Consider the following 21,331-nt stretch of genomic DNA (forward strand, 5'->3'; position numbering starts at 1 on the left):
ACTGAAGCCAAGGATAACAAGTGATCCTCCTGCTTCTGGCTTCCAAGTAGTGGGAGAACAGACTTGTATCACCACATTTGTTCTTAGAACATTCTCTGAATAGCAGCGACTGCCCAGAATTGTTTGCTGCATTGGACATTAACTTGATAGATGAGTCAGTTTATGCTGGAGAGAAGTTTCTATTTGTTTTGCAGCATCAGAAATACCATAGCTGTTTTCCCCTAACATCTAATTTGAATAATGAATACTGACCAAGAATGTCTAAACTTAAAAAAACAAAAAACAAAAAACAAAAAAAAAAAAGAATGTATAAACTTTCAGTGAGACCCTCACTCCTTAATACCTACCTAGCGCTTCATAGCATTCAGAGCATTTGATCTTAGAAAGAACTTTAAATGTATTCTCAGAAACAATACTTTGTCAAAAACAAACTTTTCTGTTTTGATAATTGCTTTGGGATTCATAAAAGCATGAGTCTTTACCAAAAGAAAATGGTCAGATATAACAAAGTTTTGTAGCTTTAGCAATAGAGTATATATATGTCGGCAGTGGTGGGTCGATAAGACAGTAGAGTGTGTTTGATTCTTTATGGCATTCTACGATGAGGGAACATTTCTAACACATTACTTGCCTTACACAGGTAGACTGAGCTGTACAGTGAGATCACTTTTGTTTTAAAACAAGAAAGACTGAATGTGGTCTTTTAAATTAGAATGTAATCATTTATATGTACATTTATAAAACTTGTTATCAGTACCTCATACCTTTATTGTGCTAAATTTTAGTTGAAAACACTAAAAAGTAAAAGAAGCAATATTTTTACTTAAGGCATTAGGGCATATGATTATTAACTAACCTTTTCTGGTAATCAAAAACTGGAACTTTTTCCTAGAAAAAATTAAGGACTTATTGAGTATTTTGTCATTCACTTATGTTTTTGCACCTTTAAAAGGTATGTGTGTGTGTGTTTGTGTGTCACACACATAGTGTTAAATCTGAAATGCTTTGAAATAAACAATTATTAACAGAACATACACAGAAAAATTATATACTACCATAGATACTATGTTCAAAGGCTGTATGTATTTCAGAAAAAAATCATTTTTTCTTATTAGCATAATTTTCTTTAATTACCCCCAGTTTCATAGTAGCATTTTATTTTATACTTTAACCTTGCAAGTCAGTATAAAGTGATCCTACATTTCAAGTCATATGACATGAAAACAGAAATGTGAATTCTTTTATAAATTAGTTTTCATCTTCTGTAACATCTAATTCTTCATCATCCTCATCTTCTACATGTTGATCCTTTTTTGTTCGACAGGTGGCTACCTGTTAAAAACAACAAATGATAAAATAAAAATATTTTTAAACATTTGGCATCCTTACATGTGTTTTTATTAGAGAAATATAGAAGTTTCAGAAAATGTTGAAGTTCCTTGTGATTTTAAGGTTGAAGTCTCTATTTCTATATCTGATTCTAGTAGTATGGTTCAGTAACGTAAAATACCATTACTGTGTATTGTAAATTAAATGGTAAGTTATGGTAAGTTAAAATTAAACAACATAGCAGTATGTGCATGATAATCATCAAAGTGGATGGTAGAACCAGGTAAGTCTGATAGACAGACAGCAATATTGACAATAGAATGATGTTATGAATTGAAAAGATACTCCGCAGGTATCCGTCTTACGTTCCCTTTTATATCTTATAACTTCTCTGAGGGGACTTACAGCACCCAGGGTACACTGGGCACTGTGTGCAGAGCAGAGGTGGTCAGGCTGTGGATGTGGGTCACAGACATGTTGCTCAATATCGTTACAGTATACACACAATCTCAACTCTACCCAACCCACCAGGAACTTGATCTCAAGTCAGTAGAGATAATATTACAAATATCATGGTATACAAGCTTCTTACCGTTTTAGATAGAACCTTGTATGGAATATAAACATGTAACTTTGCGGACTGTGTGTGAGGGTAAAGTAATAGAAATGTAATTTGGGGAAAGAGGAATGCAAAACAGTGCAGAGGATCTAATGACAGGAATTTTTACCTATCCAAATTTTACTTAAAATTGTATTTTGAGATTATTTTGTTTATTAAGTTTTAAAATTCTGAGGCAAAGCAGATTTTGGTCCATTGCAGTCGTTTTAGGGGTTTGGCTGTTGATCTAAAGACCTATATTCTGAGTCCATGAATTATGCTTAGGAAAATGCCACTTTTACGTATAATTTTTTAAAAAAATTAAGTTTGTAGTTTGACCCTAGAATTTGTTTATATTACATCCATCAAATCTACGTGAGTACTGTTCTGTCTTTCCCATCTGCTTCTTCATTGTTCTGCCTCAGAGAGTACATAGAGAGCAATTATAGATACCTTCAATTTTCAGAGAAAAAACAATGGCCAGAGATAATACATTGTATGAGGTCACCTAAGAGGAGAAACACTTTTAGCACTGAACCATAGAGTCAACAACTCAAATGCCTTTTCACTTTTTTAAGCTTACCTGTCCAGTTCCAGATGTGCACTTAGTTGACAGTGGTCTCTGAAGAGGTGACTTTGAATTTGCTCTTACAATATCTAAACGAGATGGATAATCTGATAGATACAGAGAATTTCGGAAAACCTATTGCAATATAAAACAATATTTTAAATTGGAGGGTAAATGAACATCTAGATAACCAACTTCACATTCTTAATTACAAGTCTAGTTAAATTAGAAAAGGGTAAAAATTTGTAGAAGAATCTTGCAGATTGATAAGTGGTGTGGAGCAACCATGAAATCGTCTGAGAGGCAACTGCAAACTCGTGTGCTGTGCATTTGTCCTTGGTTCTGTTTGCTTTGCCTCCTCATCTTTCACTGACTTCGCTGCAGCAGTGCCACTGTGCACAGTGCAGACTGGAGCCACCCTCCCCCTAAGGGGATATCAACAGTGTTAGAGTCTGGACTACAGTGCTCCCAGTGTTGTCAGTGTTTCTCAAGCCTTCGTATCTCTTATACTTCCCCTGTATTCCTAACAGGAGAGTCAGGTCATCAGGTGTGCATTTAAACACCTCCCTGCGAACTCTTCCACTTCTTAAAGCAGTTGTCATTCTATTCTCTTCCAATGCGTGTTTTTCCTACACAAAACTACAAATTTACAAAGATTTGGTTTCTACAGGATCCTTCTAGAACAGTGGCTCTTAATCTTCCTAATGTTTGTAACCTTTTAAAGAAGTTCCTCGTGTATGGTGGCCCCCAATTGTAAAATTCTTTCTTTGCTTCTTCATAGCTAATCTTGCTTCGTTTTGAATTGCAATGGATATTTGTTTTCCTGATATTTCCTTATGTGATCCCCGACTGCAAAGGTTCACAACCATGGGTTGAGAACTGCTGGTGGGTTGCAATTTGCCTTGGCAAACAGACTGTTTTACTTAAAATCCCCGAGTTTTGAATGCTACTTGGCATAACCGGTGCTGCAGTGACTGCTCAGACATCTAGGATGTAACAGCCTGGTTTCCATTTTATAATGATGGTGGGGGTAATGTGTTCAGTGCTACTGGATTCAAACGTGAAAGAATTTCACACATCTCATACAGCCCTGAAACATTGAGTTTTTCAGCTATCTCTTCTCTACAACCTACTCAGTAGCTAGCTTATGGAGAGCAGTGATAAGCTGAAAAGAGCACAGTGTAACTTATCTATGGCCACTGGAACAAGGTGGAAAATCTTAATGACCAAACAGATGTCAGTTCACATGTCAGGAATGATAGAGAAAGGAGCCTGATAAAAAAGTTTTGCAGGAAAGGTACACAGATCACTTGAACCTGTTACTAAAGGCAGTGTTTTTCCTTGCAGGAAATGGTACAAGCCTCAAGTGTAGTAGCCTTGAGCACAAAGCATTAAGAATCATGTTGTGACAGACATGACTTTCACTCGTGCTGCTAAAAGAGCTGTCAGACCCCTGGAAGTCTCTTGACTATATTTCAGTTTTAAGGGAGGAAATATGTATTTTTATTAAAGTTGACGGAACAACTAGCATAGTTAAGATGCATAGATTTGTGCAAAGCAATGATTATATAAATATTTGCTATTTTAAAATTGTGTACAAGTTCAGTTGAATACTCTTAAAATCACATGCATATGAGTGAGGATGAAATACTGGGCTGAGTAGCTGGAGAGAGTACCCAGTCATTCTTTAACCAGGTATAAGTGGAAAACTCACAAAAGGTAAGTATTTAGGTTACACATAATAATATAGGTCATTACCATATAAACTGAAGCTCTAAAACATTTGCACACTAACAGAACTGAGTTTATATGTAGACTTACCTCTAAGTCTTCATCCTCATCAATTTTTTGTATATTTTGGTAGGCGGCAGTGAGGACCTCTAAAGCTTTGCCATGAAATAGCATTTCAATTGTGATAAACTCAGATAATATGTTCTGAAAAACAAGAAGGTTGGAATTTTAGGAAGTCTTGAGTTTGTATGTATTTAAGAGTTTATTTAAGAACTATAGAGTTTTATATTCTCTATTATATAGTCTCAGTATTTTGTGTTACTAAGACCTGGTTTTTGGACCGGACCAAAGATAACTGAGAATCAAAAATTGTGATGGCTTTTTACAGCAACATACTTAAATTGTGCAAAGTGTTGCTATACCCACTAGTCACTTCTCCTTTTTTAAAGTTATTTGTATGAAAATAAAGAACTAAATTGTACATGACTAATTACATGCCTATTAGTAATTGTGTTAAAAATTTGAAACTGATTAAAGATTGACGTCATAGAAGAGCCATGAAACTGACCAACAGTATTTGTTATGTGGTGATGTAGGTCATGGGGCCTCTGTGTTCTAGTATGTACCTGACTATCAAGATGAGTAGCCCTAAGATAGGGTAAAAAAGTCCACCAGGCAATGATGCCATTGTGCTACTATACAAGGACACAGTCAGATTAATAAGACTAGAAACGTGAAGCATTGCCTGCCAAAGCTATTTACAGGCTCTACAAAGAGAATGAATGGAAAAGTAAGTGCTTCCCACACTTTTCAGAGTGAAAAATCACAAAACAATTATAGGAAAGCTCAGAGAACCCACCATTTATTTAGCAATGGATAGTAAGCTGTGACACTGAACCACAAGCAACAGAAGAAACTGAATAGATATCCCTAAAATTGAAAATGTGTGTTCACAATAGGATCAGAAAACACAGACAACTGACAGTGTGACAAAGCAAGGACATCTATTATTTAGTGAGGAACTTGTATCCAGAACATGATAAAAGCAACACTTACAACCCAATAGTAAAGACCACCCAATTGGAATATGGACAAAGGCCTGAATGGGCATTTCTCCAAAGAATATATACGGACAGTCAGTAAACATTATTCAGGATTGCAAATCAAAACTACAATGAGATACTACTTTATACACATCAGAATGGCTACAAGCCGATCAGTCTAGTAAGAAGAATGTACTGAGGAGTCAGGAATGTGGAACCATCATACAATGCTAGGAAGGATGTAAAATGGTAAAGCATCCTCAAACAGTATGGCAATCCCTCCAACGTTTACTGTTGCATCCAGTCATTTAACTCTTTAATTTTTTCATTTTATATTCATACATATTTAATATATATTCAATGTGTATTTCATATAAAGATATGAAGTGCAAAAATATATTTCCACACAAGAATGTGTTTATGAATGTATAAAGTTATAGCCAAATGGGAATAGTTAAGTAGCCATGGACTCAGTAACACATAAACAATCTTTTATAATCAAATGTATTTGGCCAAAAACAGAGTGATGCATATTACAACATGGATAGGCCTATAGACATGCTAAGTGAAATAAAACACAAAAACTGTCCTGTGCATGGTGAAATGTCCAGAATGGCTCTACCCACAGAGATAAGGGTAATGGTTTCTTAGGTCTAGTAATCAGGCAGAGAGCTAAAGGTAAAGTATACAGAGGCTAGGTGATGAAGATGTTCCCAAACTGGTAATGGTTGTACGTATTTAAACAGTGAGTTATGGACTTTTGAATTATATCTGCTATTTCATAGGGGAAGTTTTCTCTTACTCCTTTCTCCTTGTAAAAAAACAAATTTTTTTGTGGGACTAGTAATGCAGACAAAGGAACCTGGATACGCTGTGTAGCTCCATGTGTTCCAGAAAGTCCCTGGAAGTACACAGTAAAGCTCGTATTTCTGCACTTTCTTTGCCCCACTTTTGTACTCAGTATTGAGCAGGAAATTTATAACACTGAGGAGGTAGCTCACATGTAGGTGGGACACAAAAAGTGAACCCAAAAGTCATAGATTGTTTTTCACTGGAAAAACATTTACAGGTCAAAGGAAGGGTTAGCTAATAAGTTGGTACCATAGCAAAATCACAAAAAAAAAAAAAATAGCTGTTAGAGGAAAATTTGCAGTGAAAGCAAAACTTAATTTTTAATAGCATATAATTATTAAGCAATATTTAGGATTTTTTCAACTATAACATACATTGTTATCAAAGACCTTATGAGAAAGTAAAATCTGCAGGTTTGTCACAATAAAGGCAACTGTGAATATTTGGAACCAAACCAGTTCATTATTGTGGATACGAATTAATGTTACAGTCCTATTAGCAGTAATATTCCTACGGTAAAACACCATGACCAAAAGCAAGATGGGGAGGAAAGGGTTCATTTGGCTTCCAGTTTTACATCTTAGTCCATCATTGAAAGAAGTCAGGGCAGGAGGAACTCAAGGTAGGAACCTGAAGGCAAGAGCTGATGCAGAGGGCTTGTAACTTGTTTACTGGCTTACTCATCATGACTTGCTCAGCCTACCTTTGAAAAGAACCCAGGACCACCAGCCCTGGTACTTTAGAGTAAATGTTGGAAAAAAATTGTTGAAGCAAGGGACCAAACAAGCCTGTATGTATAACCATTGTAATATCTAACAAAACAGTCTTTTAACCAAAATTAAAAGAAGTGATATTCATCAAAGGAAAAATCCACCAATAAGATGTCTCAATTCTATGCCCAAATGCAAGGGCATCCAGATTTGTAAAAGAAATTTAACTAAAGGTTAAATCGCACATTGAAACCTACACACTAATAGTGGGAGAGTTCAATCCCCAGTCTCACCAATGGATAGGACATGCAGACAAGTAACTAAACAGAGAAATAATGGAACTAACAGACATTATGCCTCAAATGGACCTGACAGGTATCTACAAGGATTAAAACTGGACTTCAACAACAATAGAAACAAAAGACAGCATTCAAACTCATGAGAACTGATCAACTCTACTCAATGACCATGGAGTCATGGAAGAAACAAAAAAAAAGTTTCTAGAATTTGGTGAAAAATGAGTGTACAACATAACCCAAACTTATGGGACACAATGAAATCATTGCTGAGAAAAAAGTTCACAACCTTCATAAAGTGCCTTCACAAAGAAATTAGTGATATTTCATACTGGGGATGTAACAGCATACTTGGAAGCTCTAGAACAAAAAGAAGTAAACACACCTAAGGAGTAGAGGACAGAAATAAACAGTTGAAATCAATAAAATAGAAACAAAGAGGACAATACAAAGAATCAACGAAAGAGTTGGTTCTTTGAGAAAATCAACAAGATAGACAAACCCTTATCCAAACAAAAGAGCTGAAAGAAAGTATCCAAATTAACAAAATCAGAATGAACAGAGATTGAATTAACAGAACAAACATTGTGGATATACCAAGAATCTTTATATTTTACTTTAAAAACCTGTACTCCACAAAATTGGGAAATGTAAAAGGAAGAGACAATTTTCATGACATATGCCAATTACAAAATTAAATAATAGTCAGATAAACAATCTAAATAGACCTATAACCTCTAATGAAATAGAAGCAATCATTAACAGTCCTGTCCCCCCAAAGCTTAGGGCTGGGCTGGACTCTTAGAGGTCCTGAGTTCAATTCCCATCAATCACATGGTGGCTCACCACCGTTTGTAATGTGATCTGATGCTTCTGGTGTTTGAAGACAACTACAGTGTACTCATACATACATAAAATAAATCTTAAAAAAAATAAAAAAAGTCAAGGGCCAGATGGTTTTAGTTCAGAATTCTACCAGACTTCTAAAGAAGAGCTAATACCAATACTCTATGAACTATTCCACAATAGAAACAGGAAGAACATTGCCAAATTTATTTTATGAGGCCAGTCACCCTGATACGTAAACCACACAAAGACTCAACAAAGAGAATTACAGTCTAATTTCCTCATGAACGTTGATGCAAAAGTAATAAAATACCTGCAAATTGAATTCAAGAACATATCAAAAAGATCATGCACCATAATAAAGCAGGCTTTATCCCAGAAATGCAGGGATGATTCAACATAAGAAAATCCATCATAAAAACGTATCCACTATATAAACAAACTGAAAGAAAAAAAACCCTACATGATCATGTCAGTAGATGCTGAAAAAGGCTTTGACAAAATCCAACACCCCTTCATGTTAGAAGTCTTGGAGACATCTGGGAGTCAAGGGACATAACTAAACACAATAAAGGTAATATACAGCAAGCTAATAGCCAATATCAAATTAAATGAAGAAAAACTTAAAAGAATTCTATGAAAATCAGGGACAAGACAAGGCTGTTCATTTTCTCCTATCTCTTCAATATAGTACTTGAAGTTTTAGTCAGAGCAATAAGACAACTAAAAGAGACCAAGACAACATAATTTAGAAAGGAAGATGTCAAAGTTGCTATTTGTGGATGGTATGATAGTAAACATTAGTGACCCTAAAAATTCTACCAGGGAACTCCTAGAGCTGATAAAAACCTTTAGCAAAGTTGCTGAACACAAAATTAACTAAAAAAAAAATTTAAACAACAACAAAGCCCAGTAGCCCTGCTATATTCAAATGTTAAATAGGCTGAGAAAGAAATTACCTCAAGTGAGCAATAGGTAGGCCAAGAACTTCAAGTCTTTGAAGAAAGAAAGAACATATCAGAAGATGTAAAGATCTCTCATTCCATGAATTAATGGGACTAAAACAGTAAAAACACCCATCTTACCAAGATAAGTCTACAGATTGAATGCAATTCCCACCAAAATTCCAACACAACTCTTTATAGACCTTGAAAGATCAATACTCCATTTCAGATGGAAAAAAAGAAAAACCCAACCAAACAAAAAACAGGATATCTAAAACAGTCTTGTGTAAAACTTCTGGAGCTACCACCGTCCCTAATCTCAAGCTGTACTTCAGAGCAATAGCAATAAGAACCATGGTACTGGCACAAAAACAGGTTGATCAATGGAATTGAATCAAAGACCCAGAAATAAACCCATATACCTATGGACAACTGATTTTTGATAAAGAAGACAAAATTCTACAGTGGAAAAAGCATCTAAAACAAATGTTGTTAGTCTAACTGGATGACTGCATGTAGAAGACAAATCAGCGAACAGATTCATATTTATCATCCTACACAAAGCTCAAGTCCAAATGGATGAAAGACCTCAACATAAAACCAGTTGCACTGAAAAGAAAGTGGGAAATATCCTTGAACATATTGGTACAGGAGACATTTTCCTGAACAGAACAATAGCTCAGGCATTAAAATCAAGTATAAATAGGACTTCTTGGAATTGAAAAAACTCTGTAAGGCAAACGGTATTATCAAAAGGACAAAACAGCCCACAGATTGGGAGAAGATCTTTACCAGCTCCACATCTGATAGAAGGCTGATAACCAAGATATATAAAAAACCCAAGAAACTAAACATCAACAAACCAAATAACCCAATTAAAAAACAGGGTACAGATAGAAACACAGTTCTCAACAGAGGAATCTCAAATAGCTGAGAACTTAAAGAAATGTTCATCACCCTTAGCCATCAGGGAAGTGCAAATCAAAGAACACTAAGATTTCATCTTAAACCTCTCAGAATGGCTAAGATCAAAAACACAAGTGACAGCTCAGGCTGGTGAGGATGTGGAGTAAGGGGAACATTCTTCACTGCTGTTGGCAGTCTAAACTTGAATAGTCACTTTGAAAGTCAATATGGCAGCTTTTCAGAAAATTAGGACTAGATCTATATCAATCCAAGCATATAAACAAAGGATGTCTTACCATACCAAAAAGATAATACTCAACCATGTTCGTAGCAGCTTTATTTGTAATAGCTAGAAACTGAAAACAATCTAGATGTCCCTCAACTAGTGAATAAAGAAAATGTAACATTTACACAGTGGAGTATTCAGCTATTAAAAACAATGACTTTAAGAACTTTGCAGGCAAATGGACGGGACTAGAAAAAATGCTAAGTGAGGAAATTCAGACCCAGAAATACAACCACGGTATGTCCTCACATAAGTGGATATGAGCCATTAGGTAAATAACCATGCTGCAACCCACAGACCAAAGAAGTTAAGTAGCAAGGAGGGCTCAAGGAGGAGGAGGTGTATGACTCTCCCTCAGAAGGAGAAAAAGAATTGGCATCAGGTGGGCAGGGGAGCAGACTTCATGGGGGCGGGGCTGAGAACAGGAGGGATCTGCGGAAAGATGCAGAGAAAGAGTGCTGGGAAAACCAATCGAAATTACTAGGGTGGAATCTTTGGGACAAACTAGAAACCTAGGGCAGTGGAAACTACCAGGAAGCCATGGAAGCCATGGGGTGACTCTAGCCAAGACTCCAAGCAATGGGGGACATGGAGCCTGAAGTAGCCATTTCCTGTTACCAGACAAGATTTGCAATAGAGGACAACCCAGTCACAAAACTTTGGATCTACAATTTGTCCCGCCTATAAGAAGTACAGGGGTAAAGGTGGGGCAGAAATTGAGGGAAAGGCCAACTAATTACTGGTCTGGCTTGAGACCTACACCATGAGAGGGAGTTCACCCCAGAACTGTTAATGATACTTGCCAACTGGAGCCTAGCATAACCATCATCAGACAGGCTTCACCCAGCAACTGATGGAAACAGATGCAGAGACCAAATATTACATGGAGCTTGGGAAAACCTGCAGAAGCCAGGGAGGAAGGATTGTAGAAGCCTGAGGGATCAAGGACACCTCAAGAAAACCTATAGAATCAACTAACCTGGGCCCATAGGGGTCCACAGAGATTCAACTGTCAACCAGAGAGCATGCATGACCTAGGCCCTCTGCACATATGTACAGTTGTGCAGCTTGGTCATCATGTAGGACTCCTCCATGTGGGAATAGGGGGCCTCTCTACTGTCTGCTTTTGGGACCCTTTGCCCCTATTGGGCTGCCTAGTCTAGCCTCAAGAGGAGAACTATTGCTTAGTCTTGATGCAACTTGATATGTCAAGGCTGGTTGATACCCATGGGAGGTCTTCCATTTTTTGAGGAGAAAGGGAGGAGAAATAAATGGAGTGGGGAGTGGGGTGGACTGGGAGGAAAGGAGGAAGGGGAAACTGCACTTGGAATATAAAGTAAATTAATTAATATAGCCCCTTTAACGCACCATTATATGTGGGACAGTTGAAAGACCCTGGTTCCTGGTTGAGGAGGTTTGGAACTCCAGTGACTTTGAGGGACCATAGGCGTTTCCCCTGACTTCTAGGAAACCAGGCCAGTCACAAGCCCACAGTCCTCCATAGATTTGTGAGTATCAGTTACATAAAGGCAATACCCCAAGCCCCTTCACAGGTAGAGGACCTGACCACAGGTCAAGACAGATCTCCATTATAATGAGGTACCTAAAGGCCTGGAGGCTTAGTCAATGAATTTCCCTTCCCAGACACTCCTCCCTGCAAAAGGTATTTAATCTCAGACCCACTCTGAGAAGGGGAGTATGATTTTACTCATCCACTTTCTTCATGATGATAAAGGTCTTAAAATCATGGACTGGCTCTTTTAATTGGGATCTGCCATGAGGATCTGTAGAGAAGCCCTTCACCTACAGAGCAGCCTAATCTCCGGCAGAAGGCCTCCCTGCACTCCCAGCAGCACCTGCCACCAAGCTCAAGTCTACTGCAGTCAAGCCAAGGGCTCCCCACAGCGGGGCCAGCCAGAAATCTCCCCTTCTTCTCCTTTGACTCAGGGCTAGATCCAGCCCTGCACTGGGACAGCATTCCAGCGGCGCCTGGATGCCCAAGAGTCTGAGAACCAGACAGCCCTGGCCTCCTGGTAGGCCGGGGACCCTGTGCCACCTCCGGCTATCCGGTGACTCAGACTGCACTGCTGCTTCCCGGCACCCATGGCGGTGTCCCATGGCTTCTCAGCCTGGCGGCATGGGGTTAAGTATGGTCAAACTTCCCTGCCTTCCAAGTGGCCCGAGTTCTGTGACAGAGCAGACCACACCCCCCCCCCCTTAACCTACAGTTGTATTCATAATTAGATTTGATAAATTTTGGTCTATAATTCTTTTTAGTTTAAGAACTCTAGGTTAACAATCAGTATGTTATTTTTTCCTTCACTTTAAGTAAGGTTAGACAACATTCTGTATGAAGTTAATTACCTTTATGTCCTTTATTTTCTGCTTTTCAAAATTGTCAATAGTTTCCTCCAGATGACGAGTGGTGCGGGTAGCATCAATTGTGGCTCTCTGTAATTCAGTTTCTGCCTAAAAACATGAATGCCCCAACAAAAACCTTCTTCAGAATCCAGTAGATGAATCTTTTGGTGAAAGTTACTATTTTACTGTTGGCTTTCTGGCCTAAAAGTGTAAACTGTTCAAATTTACCTTTTACCACATACAACGAAAGCACTATATTTATAGTATGCACAACACAGAGCTTTACGTTTGTTGAGAGGTATTTAATCTCAAACAACAGTCCTTTCTTCAAAACCTACTTCCCTGTTACTCATGGCTGTACTGTAAAACTACTTTCTGTTTTCTCCACTTCCTTCTACCTCCCTCTGTGCTGTTTGTCTCACTGTTTTTTCCCTCAAAGACAAGACTTGTAACTGGTTACTGTTCTCAGTGTATTAATCTAATACAGATTATCTGTATTATATATATCTAATACAGATATATATATATATCTCACTAATATATTAAATGGCAAGTTTTAATGTTTTGCTTTATACATGCATTCCATACTATCTAGATCTGTGTTGTAAAATCAATTATCACAGCCACTATCTATATATAACTATTCACTTATAGATTGTAAGACTTTCTTTTTAAAAAGCTGTTTTCTAATACTCTAGTCTATATTAAGAATTTAGGCACATACAGCAGGAACGGTACTGGTAAGTACAGAAAATTCCAATTTAATCATGTTATTTCTCTTTAAGCATCATTTCCTTTAGAACAATAGTTGCTACCAGACATTAAAAGTTGTCTTAAGCAGTACCAACAATTAAAAAAAAAACATACCTCAGTTTCATTAGATTACTCCTAATAAAGTTTTGTTTCTTATATTAAAATTATATTTGCTCTATAGTCATATCATTTAATATGAACTTGTCATCAAAGTTTTGAGATATAATACTCTGTGATTTAGCTATTGCTTCCTCTTAAAAGAATCTGTAAGTTGAAACAAGTAAACGGGTTTACTCTCAGGATCCATTTCTTGACACACCAATTTATTGCCCACCTGCGACTGAGAATTTTCATAAAGGAAAAAATACATTTCAAAGGGAACTGAACACTGTAAAGTCAAGTCATATACCCTTATAAAATTGTTCTTACAATTAGTGTAAGTACATAACTTTAGGATACTAAGCACTTTAAAGTATGTAACTTGTATCTGTATTTGCTTATATCTACCATATAAAACATAGTTTTAAAAAAGACTTAATCCTAACTAGTATTAAAAACTATTTAAATACATTTCTGGGCTTTTTTTTTTTAAAACAGAAAATTCAAATGTAGAGTCCCTTTGAAGTTTTGTTCTGAAAATGGCTGTCAGTTACTTGATTTCTGATTTTTTTCCTGAGAATACTTGGACTGACTCCTAATGACTACAATATATGATATACAGTTCTTGTGACTTTTATTTTGTATCCTGTTTTTGTCCTCATTTCCTTATATTTTAGTTTAAGAATTGCAAGTCTCTTTAGGGACTGGTTAGCCTAGAAAAGCATAGGAATCTGAATAGCTGGGGTCTTGAACCTGACAAATTCTATCCTTTTCTAAGGTCTGAAATCCTTTTTCTGAGCAGAGGACTCCCAGAGCCAGTCTTTAGCAAAGAAAATATGCATGTCTGATTGTTGTTATATTTACTCAAAACTGCTCAAAATTCTACAACAAATCAATCTTGAGTAAGAACTGTTAAGACAGTTCTCTGAACAAGCAGCAGTATATCCAGTTAGCCAAGACTTTCAAAGATGGTAACGGGGAAGCCGCATGGATGCTCTCAAACAGCATTACAGCCATTCAGAAGTCATCTGGCACCTTGGGGTGGACAGCAGATCCCAGGATTATCTTCATTATACTCCGACTCATTTATACCCTGAACTTTAGCATACTACTGAGTAAACATTCGAGTTGTAAGGGTCTATCTTCACATCTGGTAAAAATACTCTGATGCTCCTGACTATTTTTATGTTTATATTTAATACATTTACATGTATAATGCGGTTTATGCTCTAGTTTCAGGTTATTTAAGTCGGTCTTAACTAGTGAGCAGAACAATTCACCTATAACAGTAACGTGTTTTTCCCACCTTGTTTGAGGTATGCCGTAAGGACTGCTCCTTCCTCTACAGCAGTGTTAACAAAGCATTGTAAGTCAGAAAAGTTTGACTTAGCAGTATATTCATTTCTATGTTAAAGATCAATATGAAACTTATGATTCAATCAACAACTATGCAGGATTACAGATGTTATATATTTTTTTCTTTTTTCTTTATTTCGGAGCTGGGGACTGAACCCAGGGCCTTGTACTTGCTAGGCAAGCGCTCTACCACTGAGCTAAATCCTCAACCCCCAGATGTTATATTTTACCAGCTTTCATATTCTTCACCCCAAGAACAAAACAAATTTTGATTGCTGACTTAGTTCTTAAACACTGATAAATCTCTAGATGACAGAGATCTCTAATTGTCAGGCATGAACTTTTAGCATTCTCTAGTTTGTTCAGCTTGCTTAAAAAAGACTGTGGTTTGAAATCCTAAGCTCCGATAAATGTCCAATACATTTTCTGCACCAGCCCAACTTAAATACCTTTTTCTTTTTTAAAAGGTTGGGTGTATATACCTTTGGTCTAAAGAAAGACAGGCCAGGTAAATGGTGCAGTCCTAAATCACTGCCCAGGGGACTCCCTTCAGGAATGAAGGTGTTCTTCAACATCCAGTGCCCCAAAAGAGCCACTCCTTATTGGTGTCGGGCTGGCCTGGCCTGGGCAGAACTAACCTTGAGCAGGAGGCGACTCAGGTAAGTTAGAATGGGGAATGATGGCAGGGAGCTGTTAGTGCTTTCTACCAGCACTGCATATGTTTGCTGGTCATCAACGAAACATATTTTAGTTCAGGATGTAATTGTTTTCTAGAAGCTCCTTTTTATTTTTATAACAGACATTCCTATTTAGATACCATGTGTCTTGCTATGAGCTTAATTATACTGAAATCTCCTGAAGGTTTGAATAAAGTTATCACTATGATTTCATGTAAATGTTTTTTGATGAAGGACATTGTGGGAAAATTTCCTCCTCCCTTAAAAGTGCTGCAGGCAGGGCGCTGAGTCATTAGCATTTACTTTTTAATTTACCCTGAAAACATCAACATTTCTGAGTGCACTGGAGGGTAGTCAATCATGAAAAACAAACAGTACTGGGTTAGGAGAGGGGACTACTTTACAGCTGCCTAGTTTCTATTGTGAGGATTTCTAAATGGGATTCTTTTTGCCACTGACATGAAAATTCTCCACTTAGAACTAGAGATGTATAATTTCCATATACATTTACTTTTGTACTGCATACCCCACAAAACCTTTTTCTAAAAAGACCAAAATCCAAAGGATACAATTACATGTCGATCCGATGGGTTTCGCTGGCGTGTCCTTTCTAACTGAGATAACTGTTTGGCTTCCCGATTCCTTGCTGTTAATGTTGCTTTGAGATCATCCTGTAAATAAGCATTTTCTCAGTAAAACATTCTACAGTAAGAATGGAAGAATATTTGCTTGACTTTGGTACTGTGAGCATAGGAGTTATGAGTACTGTAGAGCGGTGTGTGTGTACATGAGAGCCTATGTGTTTTATTGATATTTTCTCAAGACACAATATGAATGGAAAATGAGCCATACAAATACATGGCTATAATATTGGTTGTGGTGATGCTTACATGAACATTATAAAAACCAAGCACTGAAAAATAATTTTATTTTGTGTAAATTTTACTCCAAGTTGATTTCAAAAGCAGTTTGTCAGAAATACAAGTCACCATTCTTTAAAACAAAAAATATATAAACATATTCATATTTTAAATGTTTAAAATACATTATTTTTATTGCCAAGATAGACTATTAGTGTACTTAGGAAGCTTGGTAAAAATGCTTTATTATTTTTAAAGATCCAAGAAAATCTTTCTCAAAGTATATAAAAAGAATAATTGTATGTTATTTTCTATTTGTTATGAAAAAGACAAAACCTCATACCTTGTCATAATACCAAGTAGATAAAAAAATGGACTGACTTACTCGTTTCATCTTTACAATGGTCCCATAAGCTTTCAAAGGTTCAACTACTTTGGCTTCAAGTCTTTCAACCTATTGAAAATTATATAAAATATAACTGAAAAGAAACATAGAAATATCAAAATTTAAATCCTGAAATAAAGATCTACGTTGTTTAATCTGAAATAAATAATGCACAGGCTAATAAGTCTCGAAATTTTAAGTTACAGCTTTCAGAGGTTTAAGGCATCCATAGTTTCAGTACGGTTACCATTTTTATGTGTTCAAACGTATACTGTCAGATATTACAGACATCACGGATACTGACTCCTAATTCAGATAGCTCAACTGTCCAGAAAAATCAAAGGTGAAACATACAGCGAGGAACATTTAGAGGAACAAACCCTCAAAAGCAAACAGCTTCGGGATGATATATCAAAGCCCAGAGAACAAGATCAGTGGGCTTAGTGTTGCCCATCTGCCAAACTCTACAGCTGATCTCTTTTCATCAAGAATTAAAGTTTCTCAAACTCATTTAAATTTTCATCACAAAGTAATAGCAATTCTTTTAATGACATTAGTAAAAGGAACTGAAGAAAAAATTTATACAAATACATATACAAGAAAACGATGGGGCACTGAAACTTTGTCAGGGTGAGCAAGGAAATGACATCTATTCCTAAAACAAACATTTTACAGCAAATAAAATCCTTTTGAAAAAATGACACGTTTACCTAATCAATCCATTTTATTTCATGTCAATTCTTTAGTTTCTAGAGATGATGTTATGTGGATGTTTCATTTTGAAAGAGTTTAGGAAAATGTAAAAAATAATGACTTAACTATTCAGAATTCTGAGATCAGTGTTATGAATATTCAGGACAGCGTAATGCACAGCAGCTCAGACTCCACACTGTGAGGTTTATCCACGCCTGCTCTAACAGTTTCCCCTGTCTCTCCCTTGCCTACCTTTGCCATGTTCATTAGCATCTCCACCATTTGGTAAGCAGGGAAACAGAGCAGAGCAAATGCAAATCAGTCCACTTTGCTATTTGATAACTAGCATAAAAAATTTCTAGAAAGGGGGAATTACTGGTAAAAATAGAACTTTAGGGTTATCTGTGAGTAAAAACTATTTCTGAAACATTCAATCTCCAGTTACCATGTATAACTGAGTATTGCTTGTTATAGAAGAAGTGTATGCCAGGAACTCAAGATTTTTCTTACAGGTATCCCTGAGTGATTAGTACTCAAGTTTTGTATGCATAATGATGACAAGTTCATATTATTTCTCTCGTTTTAATTTTCAGTAAAATTGTTTTAGGCTTTAGACATGAGAAAGATCAATGGGACTTGTTACAAAAGTTAAAAAAGCAATGGAGTTTGAACATGCCAACTTTTGTTAAGCTAGCTGGCATCTAAAAGAAGTACGTGAAAGTGCTTATGCAGTATTAAGAAAATATTGGTTTTTAAAAAAGATCTCCCAAGATCAAGGCTCTGGTCACTCAAAGCAAACACACAGCTAATCTCTCGGCTGTACCACTTGGTTTGCTTCTTGCTCAACTTCCAAACCATGGTAATATCAGCAACATGTAGCCCATCCGTTAGTAATTTGTTATCATCTTGACATGTTCAGCATTTCCATCTCTAGTCATTCTTTAAAACGCACTTGGCCCACCCAAGCCGTAGAGATGCTTTCCTTCCCCACGAGTGCTTATGCCTGCTCCCTGTTATCCTGCTGGCAAATGTAGCTGTAAACTCAAGACTTCAAACACACCTGCCGTTTAGGTTGAAAGCTATCTGGTCATAGAAAGGTTCCGAATAGAGGACCCACGGTGTTACAAATAGTAAAGACATTTATCAAGGGAACTTTTACCACTGCTAGGTAGGTTACCACGGAACGTCCACAATGCCTACACACTACTTCTTGGGCCAATGACACCAGAACCTCACTTCATACCTCTGCCTGGCGGTAATCTTGAAGTTTGGCAAACTCATCGGCAAAGTCTTTCAGACCCTGCTTTAAATTTGGGGTCTCGGTAGAGGCATACAGGTTGATTTCATTCACCAGGAGGTCGGCTTTGTCTCGAAGCCTGGCAGTTTTCCGTACATAAGCAGCAAAGATTTGGCAAAGCTCTCCAAAATGCTTCTCCACATTTGTGACAGCATCCTGCAGTTGTTTTGTTTGAGCGTCTCTAGAAAAAGGAGACACAGAACACTGTTCTTAAAACAGTAAGATGGTGTCCCGGTTAATTTTATATGCAAACATTCCCGGGATATCCTGAAGCCCTGAAGGGCAACATTCCCAACTCTCCCAAAGGTCCGCCCTTCTCTAGGACCTCATGCAGGTCTAGCCTAGGACCTTGCAGGCCTGGGGAAGGGCCCGGGCCCGGTGGACCGTGAAGGAGCGGCCTCCTGGGCTCTGTACCGCGGCGGGGCCGGGTCCAGCTCCTGAGGACCGGTCGGCCCGCAGACTCTCTCGGCCGCGGAGCGCCACGGGGACCGTGCGGCCTCCTCCAGCCCCTGCCGGCTTCCAGGCCCTAGGCCCCGCTTCTCTCGCCCACCCGGCCCTCTCCCTCCGCCGGCCTGCACGACGAGGCCTCGGGTGGTTACCGGTCATCCAGATTACGCCTCAACATCTTGCCTTTCGCGCCGCCGGGGACCCGGGATGGGAGCCCAACGAGCGCGGCTCCGGGCCGCCAGGGCGCGCGGGAGCAGGAGACGCCGCCACTTCCACCGGGAGCCGAGAGCGCGCCTGGCGCGCCGCCGCTCCTGTCCGGCGTTTCCGTGGCGACGCGGCGCGCGCCCCGGCGGTCAAGAGAAGGGCAAGGGAGACCAGAGGGCATTGGGCTGATGGAACATCAAGCATCCTCCTTCAGTGCAGCTCTCTAGCCCTTCGGGGCCGCTGGAAGCAAAGGAGGAAAAACAACCCACCAGCAACCGGAAGGGGAACGTGAAAATAAAGGTGAATGGGGTTCAGGCTCTGCTTCTGGATGTGCGGACTTAATGCCCTGCTTGTCCCCGCTTCTTTGTTAAATAATGTGTGGCTCGTGGAAGCTGCCTTTGGGAAAGAACCGCTCTACTCTATAAGTTAGATTTCTATTGCTGTGACAAAAATCAGGTTGGGAAGGAAAGGGTTTCTTTGGCTAACAAAGTCACAGTTCTTTGAGGATCTCAAGACAGGAACCTGGAGGCAGGAACTGAAGCAGAGGCCATGGAGCAACACAGCTTGCTGGCCTATTCAGTTGACTTTCTTCTATACCTCGGGACCACTTGCACAGGGCCGATACTGTCTACAGTATTTCCTGGCCCTTCCACATCAATCATCAATCTAGAAAACAGCCTACCGATCAATCTGACAGGGACATTTTCTGAATCTAAGTTCCCTCTTTTCAAGTAACTCTAACTTTGGACAAATAAATCAAACAGAAACGAACAACAATAACGAAACCAAACAAAATAACATCAGCAACGAATCTAGGCAGCCCAACAGAGCCTACTGCTTCATCATTAAATTTCATCTCTTCCCCCTGCAGTTAACTGAGTTTCTACTTTGTGAAAAAGATTGTTAGACCCAACTGAAGCATGGGCCTGAATGAAAACCCCCCAGTTAAAAGAGACACAGATAATCTGGAGCCTTCCTTTAACTTCTGAGGTGGAGGCTTCTCTTCTGAGTGAACTCATAGTCCAACTTCGAGCTTTGTCTGCTTCTCGAATGCCCATAGCCTCTGAGAATAGAGTCCTAACCTAAGGTCAGGACAGTTTTTGCTCTAGGAGAGCTCACAGCCTCGGTGGAGGGATAAAGCTAGCCAACAATCAAACACATATAATACAACCCAGAAATGTGCTACTGGGTCGAGTTTTGTTGTATAAACAAATTATAAGACCTGGTGGCTTCCAAAAATCCACTAGTCAGTTTGGGATTGTGCAGATGGCAGGGATAGTTCTTTGGTTCTGTTCTTTGGTCCAGAAGGTGACTTTGCTACCAGCTTCATCATCCCACTGAAAGCTATGATGTTGAGCAAATGAATCCTGCAACTGGGAGGTGGGCATCGGATGCCTAAACCCCGAATCTCACCTTGAGACCAGTAGGAGTAAGAATTGCTCCCTCCTTGTTCTGGACCTGCGTGCCACCGTGGTGCGTGTGTCCTTGTGACCCCCGCCTCTACCACAGTTGAGGTAGTCACTGAGCCTAGTGGCTGGATTACAGGTTTAAGCACCTGGGATTCCTATTCAAGCAAATGAAGCATTCCCAGTACCCCAGTACCAACCAATAAGGTACACTCACGCTGAAATAAATCCTACCCACCACCAAAGGTTTATATAGCCCTTAATACCCTTGAATAAAGAGAGCTGTGACTCTGGAAACCATCTTGGAGAAGGCTTATTTCTCCCTGACACGCCAGCCAACGGAGTTCCTGTGTACCAAGAACCCCCATACCCTCCCCACCCCCCAGTAATTTTTTTATTCCCTTCATTCTGGCCTGGTTCACAACAGTGCATGAGTGCCCCCAAAGGCAGAACCAGAACCAGCTGGTTTGAATATGGTTCGAATGTATCCTATAAGAGTACAACTCTTGGAAGGGATTGAGGTGTCTTTTTGTTTGTTTGCTTGCTTGTCTTTTTGAATCTCCTATTATTAATTGTCTAGAGAGGTTATAGGCCACAGTCTGACCCCACCTGGATGTGACCTTTTCCATCCACGCCTGCTGCTACCATTATGACCAAATCCACTACATGAAGACTTTATCGGAG

The 21,331-nt window shown here is 38.7% G+C and overlaps 2 protein-coding genes and 1 long non-coding RNA gene across 6 annotated transcripts in view; 2 read left to right on the plus strand and 1 right to left on the minus strand.

The window, feature by feature from the left end:
* Rbm12b (RNA binding motif protein 12B) overlaps positions 1–21,331 on the plus strand; it is a 62,974-nt gene that overhangs the window by 11,005 nt on the left and 30,638 nt on the right. The window lies entirely within an intron of this gene.
* Cibar1 (CBY1 interacting BAR domain containing 1) lies at positions 1,062–19,503 on the minus strand. Of its 4 annotated transcripts, none has more exon segments than NM_001431155.1 (8): positions 1,062–1,332; positions 2,511–2,630; positions 4,317–4,430; positions 12,474–12,578; positions 15,931–16,026; positions 16,601–16,669; positions 18,537–18,771; positions 19,190–19,333. In NM_001431155.1, coding segments are annotated over 8 exon segments (849 nt in total). In that variant the 5' UTR covers positions 19,216–19,333; the 3' UTR covers positions 1,062–1,248.
* Positions 18,944–21,331, plus strand: part of LOC148005682 (uncharacterized) — a 35,645-nt gene continuing 33,257 nt past the window's right edge. Inside the window, exon 1 of the long non-coding RNA XR_015620140.1 lies at positions 18,944–19,541. This is a non-coding gene — a long non-coding RNA (uncharacterized LOC148005682). The remainder of the gene's footprint in view (positions 19,542–21,331) is intronic.

Source organism: Rattus norvegicus, chromosome 5 (genome assembly GCF_021556685.1).
Source record: "Rattus norvegicus strain SHRSP/BbbUtx chromosome 5, alternate assembly SHRSP_T2T, whole genome shotgun sequence".
Classification (NCBI taxonomy): domain Eukaryota; kingdom Metazoa; phylum Chordata; class Mammalia; order Rodentia; family Muridae; genus Rattus; species Rattus norvegicus.